This window comes from Tursiops truncatus, chromosome 15, assembly GCF_011762595.2.
Source record: "Tursiops truncatus isolate mTurTru1 chromosome 15, mTurTru1.mat.Y, whole genome shotgun sequence".
Classification (NCBI taxonomy): domain Eukaryota; kingdom Metazoa; phylum Chordata; class Mammalia; order Artiodactyla; family Delphinidae; genus Tursiops; species Tursiops truncatus.
The window spans coordinates 70,958,591-70,976,738 of record NC_047048.1 but is presented as its reverse complement, the minus strand read 5'-3'; the positions used below and the strand labels follow the sequence as shown (position 1 = coordinate 70,976,738).

The 18,148-nt window shown below is 48.1% G+C and overlaps 1 protein-coding gene across 1 annotated transcript in view; it reads left to right on the top strand.

Moving 5' to 3' along the window:
- The window catches only part of RIMS4 (regulating synaptic membrane exocytosis 4), a 63,182-nt gene that overhangs the window by 23,250 nt on the left and 21,784 nt on the right, over window positions 1–18,148 (top strand). Inside the window, exon 2 of the mRNA XM_073793026.1 lies at window positions 17,767–17,905. Within this exon, the coding sequence (XP_073649127.1) occupies window positions 17,767–17,905 (139 nt within the window). The remainder of the gene's footprint in view (window positions 1–17,766; window positions 17,906–18,148) is intronic.

The window sequence follows — 18,148 nt, the reverse complement described above, 5'->3', positions numbered from 1 at the left end:
GTGTGTTCACGTATTTGTGCACTTTGGTGTTTGCCTGCCTCCCCTGGATCGGAGCTTCAGGGGGACAGATGGTTTCCCTTATTTTTGTTCCCTGCTTTCGCTCCAGTGCCTAGAGCAGTACTTGACATATAGAAGGTGCTCAGAAAAATGCTTGGCGAATGAGTGAATGAGCGAATGAATCTCATTCTGCCTGAGATAGGCTCCTGTGGGATCCTCAAACCCCAGGCGATGTCTCCTGTGTAATATGTCCAATCAATAAGTATTCCCTGTGTGAACCCTCCTCCGTGCCAGCTTAATCTCTGTGTCAGGGATAGAAGGATGAAGAACACTCCAGGTCTTGAAGAAGAACTCATAGGCCTGGGGGTGGGGGTGGGGTGACCACAGCCATGTCCTCTTCCAAGTGCTTACTGCAGTTGTAACTACCAAATTGTCTTGCCATCCTGTGTGTGGCCTGTCTTCCACCCTAGACTGGAAAGGCTCAGTGGACAAGGACCCCCATCTGCCTTGCTCAGTGCCGTGTCCTTAGCACTAGTACAAGGCCCGGCACGTGTATGTGGACTGGATGCATGACTGAACAGGATATAGGGTGTGGTGGGATAGGAACGGGCAGAGGGTCTGTGGTTGTACCAAGGAAGGGCGGAGCTGTGGAAGGATTCACATGGGAGGTGAGGAACTTTCCCCGGTCCCTTGGCAGTTTGCCTTGACCTTCACTTGGCCAACGATGGAGCATCTTGGGGGGATGGGAGGGTGGTGGCTTCCCCTCCCTCAGGAGGCTGGGTGGCCTGCCGCAGCCCTTCTATATTTCAGCTTCTGCCTGCGCCTCTGTCCTTGGAGTTAAAAATAACCAAAGATGAGAGTGCAAGGACACACTGTCCTTCTTTGCTGTGTAGCAGGGATTCTGCTACCTCGTCTCAAAGGGGGCTGCAGGGTGGCAGGTTTGAGAAGCCAGCAGCTTAAAGAATTATCCCTTCCTGCTCCCTTGAGGACAAGCACAGATCTCACTTTCCCCAATCTGGGATGACTCTAAATGAGTTATGGAATGTCACAGCTAGAAGGGCTCTCCAGCCTCCAGGTAGGCTGGTTACCTGGCAGGAAGCCCATAGCCCTCCAGGCCTGGGACCTTGGCAGACATTACCAATCAATTAAGCCCCCCCCACCCTTTCCTGGGACCATGGCAGGCATCACCAGTCAATCACAGCACCCTTTTCTGCCAAATCCAGACATAGTCTAAGAATTCTTAACACGGGATATTTTAGGCAACAGCTACCAGAGTTGGCATAAAAAGAGAAAACCTGTTTATCATCGTAATCTAGTCCAGTCCCCTCATGGTGGGGAAATGGAAGCTCAGAGAGGTGCACTGCAGGTCCATAGTGGAGCTAGGACCAGACCCAGGAGTCCTAACTCTGCTGGGACTTTTTTCCCGCTGTCCCCTACTGCATCCTCTTTTCCATGAGAACTAAGGTTTGTCCAAAGGAAGGGTTTTTTAACCCATGGACTGCAAGCCTCAAATTTTTATACAACGTACTGTGTGTATGTGCTGACAGGTACTTTTCTAAGGAAAGTGAGAACAGCTTCCATCATCTTCCCAAGAGTATCCTTGCACAACCAAGAAAGGCAAAGAAATCAGAAAAGAGGGTGAGTGGAGTGGGTTAGCGTCTTGCTACTCAGAGTGTGGGCTGCAGACCAGCAGCATCAACCTCACCTAGGAGTTGTTAGAAATACAGACTCTCAGGCCCCACCCAGACCTACTGAATCAGAATCTGCATTTTAACCAGATCCCCAGGTGATTCATTTGCATATTAAAGTTTGAGGAGCACAGGGCTGGAATTGGGAAGCGTAGCGTTTGGTTTTCTGCAAATGTATGGAGTACTTGCTGAGTGCCAGACACCCTTGCCAGTCTACAAGAGGACCATGGTCCTTGCTGTCATTTGAGGGAGCAGAAAGAAACCTAGGCTTCTTAGCCAAGATGGGGCCCAGCTGCTCTGCAGCTCAGCTAAGGCCAGATCAAAGGAGGGATTTGTTTAAACTGTTCGAAGGTAAAGGATGGAACTTCCATCCAGCGAATATGAGACCCCAGCGTGCTTTAAGCGAGTGTATGGGGAACTTCTCGCCTGGAAAGCGTTAGGTGGGTGCTGGGCTAGCTGGTCTCCTGTGCAGTGGTGCTGAGAGGGACTGGTTTTTGAGCAGTCATGGGATTTGGATGAGTTGAGTGGCAACTGAGAAGGTATGCTGCTTGAGGCCGGCTTCACCAGCAGCCTCTGGTGCCGAGAGCCACTCATCTAAGGTAGGCTTGCTCTCATGAGGAATGGTCCCAGGTGGTTCCAGCTGGTACCAATCAGTGGGTCTCAGGTGATCCTGGCTAGTTCTTCTGGGTCTGATAGGCTCTGAAGGAAGCTGACCACCTGTCGACCGGGGAAGGTGGTATTGCCGGAGCGGGGGTGGGGGGGTGGGGCGGTGTAGGGGGCGTGCCCCGGGGCACAGAGGAAAGTTTGCCCTGGTGGGACTGTCATTAAGGAATTCGACCCCTGTGCTCCGTGTAACCACCGCATATTTCATCCATGTGCCATTGTGGGGATCCGAGCGCATGTGGGTGCTTTGAAGATAGCACACCTGGGATCCAAACCGCCGAGCCCAGGCCTCGTCTGGCCCTCGCAACAGGCTTTGTGCGCTGGCCCCTTGCTCAGCTGGAGCCCTTTGGGGCCCCTGGCAGAGGCCAGTGCTGACCTGAAAAGCCTACTCACCCGACACTACTGGGTCCTTGATTCTGTGAGGGTCAGTGTAGAATAAGGGTTAACAGCAGGGCCTGGGAAATGATACACACACACACGCGCACACACACACACACACACAGACACACGCACACGCGCGCGCGCACACGCAGACCTTTACTGAGATAATTCACACACCATACAATTCACCTATTTAAAGTGTACAGTTCAGCGGGTTTTACTATATTCTCAGAGTTATGCAGTCATCACCACAATCAATTGTAGAACATTCCTCCCTCCAGACCCGCCAAAAGAAACCTGTACCCATTAGTCGTCACACTCCAGTCCCCTCTCACCCCAGCCCCTAGCAACTACTACTCTGTTTTTTTCTACCTCTGTGGATTTGCCTCTTCTGGGTATTTCATATAAATAGTCACGTAGATAGAATATGCGGTATTTCATGACTGGTTTCTTTCATTTTGCTTATTTTCAAGGTTCATCTCTGTTGAAGTGTTTATCAGTAGTTCATCCTTTTTTATGGCTGAATAATATTCCAGTAGATGGATATACTACTACATTTTGCTTATGGAGTCATCAGTTGATGGACATTTGGGTTGTTTCCAGTTTTTGACTGTTATGAATAATGCTGCTGTGGACATATGTGTTCACCTCTTTGTGTGGATAGGATGGGTTTGTTTTGCATTGTCTCTCCACCACTCACTTGCTGTGGGACCTTGGGCAAACTGCTTCAGTTCTCAGAGGCTCAGTTTTCTGAGAATTTCTGGGAGTTAGGGATGCTGCTGTCTATCTCAGAGTATTATTGATAATAGTGGCTATAATTTACTGAGTGCCTTTATCTTTTTAAAAATTTTTTTTCTTTTTTTGGCCATGCCACATGGCTTGCGGGATCATAGTTCCCCGACCAGGGATCAAACCTGGGCTCCTGGCAGTGAGAGTGCCAAGTCCTAACCACTGGACCGCCTTTATCATGTTAAGATAAAAGCACCCTGAGTGCCTTTATCTTATCATGACAGTCACTGTCCATATGCTGTGTTCTTGAGTTCAGCCCCACAAGGGTCATGAGAAGATTTATTTCACATTAATGTGGACTTGTGCTATAATAGGCTGACATGCTGCCTTGATCCAGCAAATCATTTTGGTAGCTTGATGAATTCTCTCCCCAATGCGTGTGCCTAGGGAGAGAACTTCCTTACCTCCCCTACACCTTTGGCCTTTTTACATTATTAGGGGCATTTTTTTTTTTTTTTTTTTTGTGGTACGCGGGCCTCTCACTGCTGTGGCCTCTCCCGTTGTGGAGCACAGGCTCTGGACGCACAGGCTCAGCGGCCATGGCTCACGGGCCCAGCCGCTCCGCGGCATGTGGGATCTTCCCGGACCGGGCATGCACCCGTGTCCCCTGCATCAGCAGGCGGACTCTCAACCACTGTCCCACCGGGGAAGCCCAGGGGAATATTTTTATTTTTACTTTTGTATATTAAAAAAAATTTTTTTTTTTGAAATATACATAGAGAAAAGTGCAGTAATTAGAAGAGCTATCTCATGGTTCCGTCATTTCTATTTTCTCTCTGCCATGAGACTAGCACGTCCTAGATAAGGCTTGCTCCTCATCCTGGATTCCAGAAGAATCCATGGAGTAGAGCTATAGCTAACTCACAAGGGACATTTAATATGAGCAAGAACTAAACCATGGTTCTATAAGCCACTGAGATTTGAGGGTCACTTGTTAGTGCAGCACAACCTAGCGAGAGCTAACCAATACATTTAATCCTTATAACAAAGTAAGGTGGGTTTTATTACTATTTCTGTTTTTTGAGGGAACCGAGCCTCAGAGAAGTTCAGTAACTTTCTTTAGTTTGCTCAGATAATCTCAGAGGGCTGCTTCTAGTCCCAAACCCAGTTATTCAGACTCCAGAGCCTGTGCTCTTAAGAAGATGGAAGTACATGGGCTGTTTGGTGAATGATGAGTAATCCAGTGTGGATGGAACACCTGGTATGTGCATGATGTCAGACTTGTAGTGTAGATTTGGGGCAGATCCTGGAAGCCTTGAAAGCTATGTGGATTATGAAGCTTCCTGGTGCCAGATGGGACCACAGACTGTACCTTTTGCTCACAGCCCAACTTCTCCCAGCGCTTGCTCAGCTTGTCCCAAGAGCTGGTGGGAATGGCTTCCTGGGGAAACTGGTGGGAATTGTAAATTGTCTTCCTTCCAGTGATTGCTGAGATGCCCCCTTCTCCAGAAAGTCTTACCACTCTGGAGTCTTCCCATGCTCTCGGTAGACCGGGAGCTGGAATAGAGTGAATGACGTTCCCCTGGCCATCCCTGCTAAGCGTAGGACCTCCCCCTGCCCCAAGTGCATTTACTCTGCATTCAGAACTCTTTGTCCTCAGTTTATATTTTGGTTCCACATTTTTGCCCTCTCTCTACATGTTTTCCATTTGTCAGTATAGCCTTTGGTTGTGGTCACCCAAAATGTAGCACTTCCATCTACAATAAAATCTTACGATTTTATTTGTAGTCAAGTATAACTCAGCATTGAAATAATTCTCCCTACAACCCAGACCCTGCCTCTACTTCCAGTGCTGTATTAATTACCTTCTCTTCGGCTCTCATAATATTGTGTATATCTTTGCCCTTGAACTATACTATCTTGTAATTATGACACCTTGTGTTAATATTGTCCCTTTACTTGGCTGACTCCTGGTAGATTGGGAGTTTCAGCCAGGTCTGGGTTTAATTCATCTGTGTTAGGAGTCTCCAGCACAGGCCCTGGCTCTGAACAGGCACTTAGTAAGAGTTTTTTGAATAAATGATAATTATTTATCTGTTTCATCTCCTCTCCCCATCTATTAACTGTAAGTTCCTTAAGGACAAGGACTGTGTCTTATTAGAATCTGCAAGATCAAGAAAAGCATGGTATAGGAAATGAGCTCAATAAATATATTCTTCACTGAATAAGTGAGAATAACATTTCCTTCCGGAACAGAACCCTTTAGAGTCGCAAAGCACATTTATATACCTTACCCAGCTGATCCTCTCAAATCTTCAAATTCTCCCTGTCTAGTGTTCTCAAACCCCTATCATGTGCTCTTTGCCTCCCTTGCGCCTACCTGTTTCATCTGGGCGTCTTCATGATTTCTCCCTCTTCCCCCTTCAGATCCTCTTGGATAAAGGTCCTCGGGACCCTGCCCCCCGCCACCTCAGTGAAAAGCGGCCTAAAGGGCAAAAATTACTCTCTGGTCTGCACTGAACCAAGATCATGCTTCCATTTAAGGCTTTACCATCTTGGGCAGGTTCACTAACCTCCATGAGTCAGCTTTCTCTTCTGAAAATGGAGACACTCGTGGTTGTGAGGCTTGGATGAAATAATGTCTGCTGAGCACCTATCATAGGTTCTGGCTGAGCCCAGTAAGTGGGAGTTCCTGTTTTTACATGGAAGGGTGGAATTTGAGACATCAGCAAGCCCATGGGAAAGAACTGTGGTCTTAAAACAAACAGGGGATAGGGTTGCTTTGTTCTGAGATCTCTGCTCCCTGTGAGGTGCTACCTCTGTTTCAGCACCACGGACAGCTCCTGCTGCATCTGGATGTCCAGCTAATTGCAAGTCGCAACGTTATTTTATATGCCACCAAGAGAGAGAAAAACATGTCAGGATTTAACTATGACATGCTAATCAGCTGTCATTCACATCTTGATTTCAGAGATGTTGAAAAGTGTGTCTTAGAATCCATGAAATAATGACAATTTTGTGAGAGATGGTATCAGTGAGCTGTTGACCTCTGACCCTTGAAGAGGTTAATTATAATCGCCAGCACTTTCTGAATGCCTACTATGCTCCAGGCCTTTTTCACTCCTCTCTCTGCTGTCCTGGGTACTGTCTGCCCTCTATACATTGACTTAACAAATACTACATTTGGGGAATATAAATGTAAGCCAAATAGACAGTTAATCAACAGTTTTCTCAGTCCTGAGCCTCATTGTTTCAGAGTATTGCTTCCTGCCGAAGGATAATCTAAGTCTTACTTTCCAGTCCACATCTTGCTTAACCCATTTATAGAGCATGTCAAATGCATGTCCTGTGGCCCAGTAATTTCATTCCTAGGTGTGTGGCCAGAAGAGATGTACACAGGTGGTCACCAAAAGACGTGCACAAGATTGTATCTGGCAGAGCTGTGTGTAATGTCTCCAAACTGGAAACTACCCAAATGCTCATCAACAGTAGAAAGAATAAAAATAATGTTGATATATTCACACAATGTAAGACAATAAAGCCACAAGAATGAATGAACTGCAATGAAACAATCAACATGGGTGAATCTCACAAACATAATGTTGAGTGAAAGAAGTCAGACACTAAAGAGTAAATGCTAGGTGATTCTATGTATATAGAAGTACGAATTAGACAAAACCAATCTGGGCTGTTAGAAGCCAGGATAATGCTACTCTTGGAGGGGAAGTAACTGCTACTCATGAGGGGCTGACTTCTGGGGACGTTGGTAACGCTCCGTTTCTTGATCTGGGCGCCGGTTCTGTAAATGAGTGCAGTTTGTAATATTCATCAAGCTATATACTTAAGAGTTGTATACTATGTAATTGTACACTTTGTATATTATGCTTCAACAAACAGTTGTTTTTAAAAGCATCTTTCTCCAGAGAAGAGGATGCTGAGAATTTCCTATGCAGGATGATCGGTAAGACATTTGGAGTAGCCAGTCACATGGAATATTTGGAATTACCTGAATTATTCAGTGTGAACGGAATGTAGAGCACATTGGGGATAGGGGAAAAAAAACAAGACTGGAAATGTAACTGGGGACCAGGTCAGAAAGGCAGAGTGTGTTAAGGCCATTGGAATTTATTCTGCGAGTAATGGGGTACCACAGTGGAGGTTTTATGCAGGCCACAGAGTGGAGAACTGATAGAAGAGGATACCAGTTAGAGTAGAGACTGACCACCTGACCGAGTACTTGAGTTACCAGGGGATTTTCTAAAACTACAGATTCATGAGCCCTGCCCTAGACCTGCTGAACCAGACTCCCCAGGAGAGAAGACCAAGGAATCTGTATTTTAACTAAGTTCCCAGCATATTCCTAACTGTCACACTCGCACTGGCCTCTGAGCAGGTGCTTGGGAGCCTCTGAGTTAATTGACTCTTACAGTCATCCAGGCAAGAGTATGTGGGGATGTGAGCTGTGAACTTGGTGTTGCAGAGCAGGCTCAAATTTGTGTCCCCAGAGGAGGCATGGAGACAGTTTACTTAATTAACAAACATTTATATGTCATGTACTAAATAGTGCTTACTATGTGCCAGGCCCTCTTCTAAGTACTTTTTAAAAAAGTATTAACTAATTTAATCCTCACAGACATCCTATGAGGCACATAAATTACATTCTCCATTTTTTTGAAGAAGAAGAGGAAAGTGAGACACAGAGAGGTTAAGTAACTTGCCCAAGACAGCACTACTAATAACGTGACTGGGGCCAGCTTTACAGCCCAGGCCATCAGACTCCATCATCCATGCTTGTAACCACTAGGCCTTGCTGCTTCCTGCATATGCTTCAGAAATCGTCGTGAGTGGCTCTTTACTGTGAAATGGAGCTGAGAGGTTGGCAGTGAGGAGACCTGAATCCTAATGCCAACATGGTCATTACCTCATGTCCCTCTTGGGTCTCAGTTGCCATTCTATACAAGGAGGGCCTTGGTTTAGATGACCCCTGAGTTCCCTCCAAAAGGAATTTTCTCTGATTTTAAGGGAAAGCAGATATCGACAGCTCTGGAGGAAAGAGGGGGAAGGTAAAGGGTTCTCACTCAGGGTTTGTGCTTCCTTGGCCTGTCCTTGGAGATACAGCCAAAGGCAGCATCAGGGCTATGGAGGCCTGAGTGCCTGCATGTCAACTCAGCCCTTGGTTTTCAGATGAGTTTTAAGACCTGGGCAGGGGAGACATGTGGCGCTTGAAGTCATTGGGAATAGCTAGGCCAGGAAGAGGCTGACCATGGAGGAAGAAGAGGCAGTAGCCTCCAGGGTATTTATCTTGGAGGGACAAGAAGGGCAGTGGCCGTGGGAAGGGAAAGCAGTGAGCCCCAGGGGATCACCCTGGTTTGAAGTAGCCCACTGACCCAGAGCTCTTGTGTCTGAAGGGCTTCACAGGCTGTGAGATGGACCTGGAGGGGGCCGCTCACAGAAACGAGATTATACTCCGGCCAGTGACGTGGTTAGGGATTTTAGAGCCTGGGGACCTGCAGCAAGTCATATAACCTCTCTCAGCTTTGGGCTCCTCATCTAGAAAACAAAGCTGCAAAGACCCATTTTGGATGAAATGTCGAAGTGGAGAGTGGTAGTGTTCTTTCCCTCCTCTCCCTTCCACCACCACATTACTGAGATCTCTAGTGGTTAAGAGTGTAAGATCTGTTTTTGCAAAGGTCTGGATTTAAAACCTAGCACTCTCTTGTCTGGTGTAACCTTGGGCAAGCTGCTGAACTGCGTTGAGTCTGGTTCCTTTTAGTAAAATTAGGGTAATGATACTTGACTCTCAGAGTTATGGCTAAATTTTATATAAACATACATAAAACATGTAAACAAATATACATTTATAAAGTTATAATTTACATGTAATTTATATTAATTTAATACATCATGTATATGAAATACTATATATAAAATATTATATATATATGATAGTGTCTGGTAAAGGGTAAGTGCTAAAAGTAATGTCATTAATAATTTATTAGCATTTTATTCCTGTTCCTTTATGAATACTTGCTTTTGGGAGAAGGTACATTAAACACATTCGTATTCAGTTATGGACAACTGAATGAGACTTACTTGTTTTCTTCACTGGAGAATTCGCACTTTTCTTGAAGACACATCCTAAAAATAAAAGCAATTCAATTAAACACTGTTAGTGGGATGGGCAATGCTGGGTGCTGTCCGTGGTGCGGGAGGGAAATGACGGCTGAATGAGCTTACACAGTAGACAGGGAAATCAGTAGGTTGATCAAGGACTGTGTTTCAAGGTGCAGTGGAATAGATACCCTAATGAAGGTGAAGATAAAGTGCCCCTGGGACTCAAGGAGTCTGATCAGAGAAGGGTTTGTGGAAGAGATGGCGTTTATATTCTGTGACAGAGTGCAGTGAGTTTAGTTTAGTGGTTCATTAAAAACATGGTTATTGGAGTCAGAAAGACATAGGCCTGAATTCTAGTTCTGCCATTAGTAGTTTTGTGTGTCCTTGGGAAAGTTACTTAAACCTTCTTTATCCTCATTTTCTTACCTTATAAAATGGGGTAGTAACTGTCTCACAACTTATCGTGAGAATTAAAATGAGAAGATGCCTATGTAAAACACTTGGCATAGCATCTGGCACAGTGGTAATATTATTAATAATAGCCGCCTTATTGAGCGCTTACTGTGTGCCACAGCCCACCTAGGATGTCCTGAGGATTAAATGTCATTATATTATTCCATTACCTTATTATATTTAATCCTCATAACAGCCCTAAGAGTTTGGCGAGTTTCTGATAAACTGTTATTTAAAACTTAACTCTGGAGTATGCTCAGAATTTTGATAGGGAAGGTTAGGAAGGCAGGAAAGTAAAGGAGAGAAAATGGGGATGAGGCAGTCACTGAGGATGTACATGGAGCAAAGAGGTGCCTGGCTGGGCTGGAGTGCGGAGACTGAGAGGGGAATCAGGAGCGGATGGGGAGGGAATCAGATAATGGAGAGTCGTGAATGCCTGAGCGTGAAGCGGGTAGCTCATTGGATGGGCAGTGGAGAGCTATTCTAAGGTTTTAAATAGGATCATGGCATGAAGTCATGATTTATTTATAAATTTATATTTTACCTTCATTTACGTTCTAGAATTAATACATTTAGCTATAAAATATTCAGAAGACACAGCAGCCTACAAAAGAGAAATAAAATCTCCCCAATGGGCTGATTGGAGTGTAAATTGGTACAACTACTCTGGAAAATCATTTGGTAGCATCTGCTAAAGCTGAACAGATGCCTGCCCTATGACCCAGCCGTTAGGTATATTTCCGCCCTTAGGTATACCTCCGAGAGACACAGGCACAAATGTTCACCAAAGGCCACACACTAAAGCAGCATTATTCCTAATAGCCCCAACCCGGAAAAAAATGAAATGCCGGTCAACAGTACAGTGGGTAAGTAGATTGTGGAACAGCGTATTCCTACAGTGGAATACTTCATAGCAGTGATAATAGGCAGTCTGCAACTACACACAGCAATATGGACGCATCTCATACAGTAAACATGACACTGAGCAGAAGAAGCCAGCACCCCGCCACCGCCAAAGGCCACGCTCTGTATATAAAGTTTAAAAACAGGCAAAATATTTGATGTTTGAGATCAGGATAGTGGCTACCCTTGTGGAGCAAGATAGAGCCTGGAAGACTGGGCACGAGTGGGCTTTGGGGACCCTGGTAATGCCGTTTCTTCATCTGGCTGCTGGTTACATGGGTGTGTTTACCTTGCGAAAATCCGTCAAGCTGTACACTAAAGGTTGTGCACATTTCTGTATATATCTTATACTTAAAGTTACAGAAATAATCTTCCACACACACCCTCTAGCAATCTTTCCCCCTACAGTTATTCCCCATTAATGGTTTGGGTAATATCCTCCCAGATTTTTCTATGTCTATGCATGAAGAGAAAGAGAAAGCTACGTTATCTATAGCTTTACAAAAATGGTCTTGTGCTTTACATGGTGTCCTGCAACATGCTTTCTTAACTTCACAGTATGTTGAAGCCATCTTTTATATCACTGTAGTTGTAGGTCTAGATGATTCGTTTCAACACTTGCACAGTATCTTATTCTGGGGATGTGTCACTTAGTAAGCCCATCTCCTGTTGACAGACAGTTAATGTCAGCATTTCATTGGTGTAAATGGTGCTGTGGGGAACCTCTCCGTGCATAGCTTGGTGTGCTTTTCTGACTATTTGTGAATTTATAAATTACTAGGAAGGGAATATCTTGGTCTGAAGTGGTATTTTAAGATAGTTAATCTGTTAATGACTTGCTGAGTGGGTGGGTTGGAAGCAGGGAGACCAGTTAGGAGGCTATTAAAATAGTTTAGACTTGGGGTAGTTGGCTGTGAAAATGGACAGAAAGGGAGAGAGATAAGAGATGTTAAGGGCAAAGACTTTATACGACCTGGCATCTAATGAGAAAGGGGGAAAGGTCAGAGAGGTCCTCGGGGGTTCTGAGTCTGTGGCTGGGAAAAGTGGGAACGTAAGTCAAGAGGATTTGACTGGGGAAAGTGGGACGGGTTTAGTTGTGGCCAGCTCCTCATCCAGGTAGCAACGTCCAGAGTGCAGTAGGAAGTATTGGGTCTTGACAGAGTTAAGGGCTATAGATTGAGGTATAGGATTCCTTTGCTTAGGGTGGTCCTCATGTTGTGGGAGGGGAATGAAATCAGCGATGGGAAGGCTCTAGAGAGGAAGAACCGAAGGACTGGAGAGCGAGGGCTCCATGTGTAGGGATGGCGGCTGTGGTCAGTAGATGGGAGGGGATCTACTAGAATTCACTATCACAGAGGCCAAGGGAGGGATCTGAAGTGACTGTCATTCAAAGGACGAAGTAGTCAGTAGCCTACATTAGTGTCCCTCCCACTGGGCCGCCAGTGGGTGCTGTCATCACATCTTTTACTTACTCCTCAAAGCCCTTAACACCCTTGTGATTAATCAGTGTGATCATCTGTTTAATGTCTGCCTCCGCCTCTGAACTGTGAGCTCCATGGAGGCAGGGATCACCCCACTCTTCCTCCCTCTGCTGTACTCTCCGTCAGGTGTGTGCTTGGCACACACAGGTGTTGGTATCCCAAGTTGTTGCTGTGTTTTGGTGGGACTCCAGTTGTCCACACACCTTTTGCCTGATGCCTACCCACCCCCTGCCACACACACACACACACACACACTCTCTCTCTCTCTCTCTCTCTCTCTCTCTCTCTCTCTCTCTCTGTCAGCACAGGTTGAGAGGAGGGACTTAGAACCCACAGGGTACAGCAAGTGGGAGTGGGTAGCCAAAAGTAGGTCATCCACACTCCATTTACTTGTACATCACAGTGCCAGCCTTGAGGGCAGTCTCACAATTGGTACCCAAAGTTTACAGGACTCAAACTCCAGGCCTCTCCAATGGAGCCTTAGGATAACCACGGACAAAGGAGCCTCTTGCTTGATCCTTAATTATCCCTTCAGAAAGGGGCCCCTTCCATGCCTGCACGGTGTGCAGCTGATCTTTTTATCACCACACTTCCTGGAGGGAGTGGTATTTTCACCGTGATGCTGGAACCCACCTGTGCAGCTTTTTTTGAACCTTGACTTCCTTAGGATGCCAGCTAAGCCAGGTGTCTTAGGTCAAGTTTCCCCAAAAGGGCCCAGAGATGAGATTCGTGTGCAGGTGACGTACAAAGGAAGTGCTTCCCAAGGAGGCTGGGCACCCAGGAAACAAGCAGGGATGTGCTGTTGGGCAGATCCCACAGAGGGCGGCTTCAGCCCCTCCTGCAGGCTTCCTCGTGAGCCTGGGTTATGCCCCAGAGTTGTTCTGACCTGAGGCAAAGGACCCAAGGGTTCATTCTCTTGTTCCATTTAGGCTTTGATTAAGGGGCTTGGGGGCCACAAATTCCCAGGCACTTCTGCCTCTGCCTGTGTGGGGACAAAGTGGGCTCAGTAGCCCAAAGGAAGATCTAAAAACAGACCCCAAAAAAGTTGGCTTGTTGTGGCTTTCAGAAGCCAGTGTGGTGGGACCTCATGAAAGTGGGAAGAAGGGAGATGTGTGGGGGTGTGGGCGGAGCATCAACCTTGTCCAGTGCAGTGGGTCCCACCAGGACCTATTTCTGGGCTCCTATGGACCGGAAGCAGGGTCTCCCATCCATGTGTGTATTGTCAGTGGAGACCAGCACTTGGGAGTGTGTTTAACATCTTCAGGAGGGCTCCCCACCAGACATGAAGGCACTCAGTAAATGCTTGTTGCGTAAGCAGAAGGGCCATGCTCTGGGGTTGGAAGCTGAGATAAGGCCCTTGTGCATGGTCACGAGCCACTATTGGAGACTGGTGTAGTCAGTCCTGCGGTCGGGCATATGGTGGCCAGAGGCTGTTCTCTGAAGGAGTGTGTTTATTGAAGGGAGTGGGGAAGGAAGTGAAGCCTTGCGCAGGCTTGCAGGAGGGGTGGAAGGAGCCAGAAGATGGAGAGGTGGTAGACTCAAGGCCCAGAGAGGACAAATGGTGGGAGGGGGTCCCAGTGACGGTGGGAGAAGGTGGGATGGGGAGGACAGAGGGCAGATCAGGCTGGGCCAGGTCAAGGATCGCCCCTTCCTCTCAGAGAGGGAGGGAGGGTCAAGGGGCAGGTGGAAAGGTCTCAGGATGGTGAAAGTTGGAAGCAAGAAAGAGTAAGTCCAAGAGACATCTTTTCAGCCAAGTGGGAGAAAGGTCACTAGTTAGGATGGATGGGATTATGAGATGGGGAGTGGGAAAGCATTGGGACAGTCACTCTGGGGACATCACTGAGTCAGCAAGAGATGACAAAGTGAAGAATTGGACCATGACCGAGTCAGCAAGAGATGACAAAAGGAAGGGTTGGATGGACAAGGTTAGGTGGTGGCACTGTGTGGTATGGTTGGGTACAACAGTGGTCTCCAGATTGGGGACTCCCGAGGTGGGGAAGGTGGCATGTCACAGTGCCACCTGACTTGCCCGAGGTCCCACAGCTACGGCTGCAGAGCTGGGACTCTGCCTGGGCCACCTGATTGCAAAGCCAGGCTTACCTGCGTGCTGAGCTAGGGCTGTTCTGAGGCCCACGGCGGGTGCTGGATGTGAAATGCTTTGGGGCTGTCGAGTGCTACACAGACGTGAACCATACTTCTCCAAACCTCCCCCCGCCCAGGCCCCTTAGGGACTGAGTTGTTTGTCATGCTTTGGTCCGCCCTCTTCCTGGAGAAATGTGTCAGACCTTGCTGAGTGAGGATGAGCCAGTGTGGGGCTCCAGAACAGGGCTCAGTGGGGAAGTGAAGACCCCAGGCCAGGTATCTGCAGCCTGCCTGCGGGGTAACCGGGTTGTGGGTCTGTGTCCCCACTGTAAGGAGGGGGTTGTCCTTGGAGGTGACTGTGCTTGTGTGTGTGTGTGTGTGTGTGTGTGTGTGTGTGTGTGTGTGTGTGTTGGAGGGATGTCTCTGTGCCTGTGAGTCTGTGTTTCTGAGTGAGCATGTGTGTGTCTCTGAGTCTTTCTGTGCCTCTGACCCTGCTATACACAGAGAAACAGAAATGTTGGGAGGGGGACTTCAGATACAAAGTAGGGTAAGAACGAAGTGTGGAATGACGAGAAACAGACACAGGGACACACGCATTCCCCCACGTGTTCAGAAATAACCCAGGGTGACACACACATATACACACACATACACGCGCGCCGTGTCGGTTTCTCTGTGTGCGTTCTTGAGTGGGTTGGTGTACACTTCTTACGGCCACGTGTCTGCATGTGGCTGGCACATGCCCAGACACACATGCCCATTTAGCCTCAGAAGCACAGAATGACAGCTGTGTGGAGACCCATGGCAACACACAAATATAGACACTTAGACATACATTAACATACTGTGTCTTCACATTTTCCTGTGTGTGTGTGTGATTTTCTGAGTATGTGGACATCTGTGTCTGAATTACGCAGATATATGTAGGAGAGAAACATGTGGGCACACACTCTGAGAAGCACACACAGAGCACCTGTACCTCTGCAGGTGTGTGCACGTGTCTGTCTGTCTGTCTGTCGGCAAGTCAGGGAGGAAGGGGACACCGTCGTTGAGTTGGGAGGAGGGAAGCCAGGAGAAGACCAGTAGGAGGCGTCCTGGCCTCGCCCTGTTTCCTGGCACACAGGCCCCGCCCCCCATCTTCTTGCTGAGTAGGATCGCGGGGTTTGGGTGGCACTGCTGTCCCCTGATGGGTCAGTCAGTGAGCTCTGCTGAAGGCCCTGGGGTCTGTCAGCTCATCCCAGACTCTGTGGGGAGATGGGGAAGGTCCCACTAAGGATCTGCCTCCACCTCTAGCAAACCCACAGCCCCTCCAGGGCAGTGGGAGACGGAGAGCTTGCCGTGATCTCAAGGATGTGGAGCACAGAGCCAAGAGGCCACCCCAGGGTCAAAGGGTGCCCGGCGTCCCCAGCCCCGCCTTCCGGCTCTATGCGCAGGCCAGTCCCTTACCCTCGTGCCTTAATCCCACGTGCTCGGTGTGAAAGCTGGGAGAGCAGGAGCCGCGGCTTCCTGGGCGGCTGAGGATTAAGACCAGTCTCAGGGCAGACACCCATTCATCCAGCAGTTAGTAATTAAGCACCTACAATGGCTGGACTGTGTTCTCAGCCCTGGGGCTTCAACACGCCACACAGTGAAATGCATTGTCCTCACGGAGTTTACCTTCTGCGTGGAGGAAGCTAGTCAATAGACCAGTAGTGCAGAACGTGTCAGGGGTGGTAAGTGTCAGGAAGAAAGCCAAAGCAGGGCGCTGGGTGGAGAAGGGCCTGGGGTGGGAGGGGCCAGGAGATGATCAAGGAGAGCTTGGATAAGATAACGTCTGATCACAGAGTTGAAGTGGAAGCGAAGGTGTGAGCTGCTGACGGGAGAGGGAATAGAAGGGCAGAGGGCCGGGAGAGGGAATAGAAGGGCAGAGGGCCATCCTCATAATAACCCTGCTTTCCCATTTTACAGTCGAGGAAGTGGAGGCACAGGGAGACTAGTAATTTGCCCAAGGTCTCACAGCCAGTAGAAAGAGATCCGGGATTTAAACCTGGGCAGGGTGCCAGTGGTCTAAATTGGTGGTCCTCAATCAGGGGTGATTTTTGCCCCCCCTCCCATCCAGAGGATATTTGGCAGTGTCTGGAGACTTTTTTTTTTTTTTTAATTTCAATACGCGGGCCTCTCACTGTTGTGGCCTCTCCCGTGTGGAGCACAGGCTCCGGACGCACAGGCTCAGCGGCCATGGCTCACGGGCCCAGCCGCTCCGCGGCATGTGGGATCTTCCCGGACCGGGGCACAAACCCGTGTACCCTGCATTGGCAGGTGGACTCTCAACCACTGCGCCACCAGCGAAGCCCTGGAGACATTTTTGACTGCCATGACTGAACTGGAGGGAGGGTGCTACTAGCATCTAGTGGGTAGAGGCCAGGGATACTGTTGGACCTGCTACAGTGCACAGGACAGTGCCTGACAGCTAAGCAGTAATGCGTCCACATGGCCAGTTGTGCTGAGGTGGAGAAACCCTGGTCTAAATCCATGAAAAGCACTTGACAGAGACTATGCCACATAGTAGGTGCTCGGTAACTAGTAGCTGAAGAGGAGGAGGGAGATGATCTGGAGAAGGTTGCAGGGGAGAAGTGAATTCAAGAAACAGTGCATGTTGGACGGACCTAGAGAATGTTATACTTAAGTCAGACAGAAAGACAAATACTATATGATATCACTTATACGTGGAATCTAGAAATAATACAAATGAATCTACATACAAAACAGAAACAGATTCACAGACATAGACTTATGGTTACCAAATTGGAGAGGGAGGGAGGGAGGGACAAATTAGGAGGATAGGATTAATAGATAGATACAAGCTACAGTACATAAAATAGATAAGCAACAAAGATTTACTGTAGAGCACAGGGAATTATATTCAGTGTCTTGTAACAATCTATAGTGGAATATAATCTGAAAAAAAAATAACTGAATCACTTTGCTGTACACCTGAAACTAACCCAGTATTTTAAATCAATTATACTTCAATTAAAAAAAAAAGTACATGTAAATGAATCTGCCAGCTAAGAGAACTCATGGGATTTCTGTTTGTTGGGTGGGTGTAAAGGGCAGGGAGGGTGGGTGCAGGTGAGGCCGGTGGTGGGAGGAGGTTGAGGGACGGGGGATGGGGATGGTAGAGGCCGAAGCTGGGCCGCCACCAGCCTTTGAAACACTAACCAGAGGACTGGTCTCTCTGTCCCCTGCCACCCCATGTCTCTCCCCCCATCTCTCTTGGCCACTCTGCCCAGAAGGGGACAGCCGGAGGTTGAAGGGGGCCATCCAGAGGAGCACGGAGACGGGCCTGGCGGTGGAGATGCCCAGCAGGACGCTGCGCCAGGCCAGCCACGAGTCCATCGAGGACAGCATGAACAGCTACGGCTCTGAGGGCAAGTGAGTGTGGGGCCCGCAGTTGTCTTGGGCGTGGGGTGGGGCGGGAGGGACAGAGCAGCACCCTCCAGGATCCCTGGGTCAGCCTCAGGCTGGGAGGGGTGCTGACTCAGGGCTCCTGGGTCATCCTCATCCTCAGAAGGAGGTGGTGAAGCAAGGTTGCTCTGAGGGAGTGCGATGGAGCATGGACTCTGGTACCCAACTGTCTAGATCTCAGTCCTGGCTCCACCGCTTACTGGCTGTGTG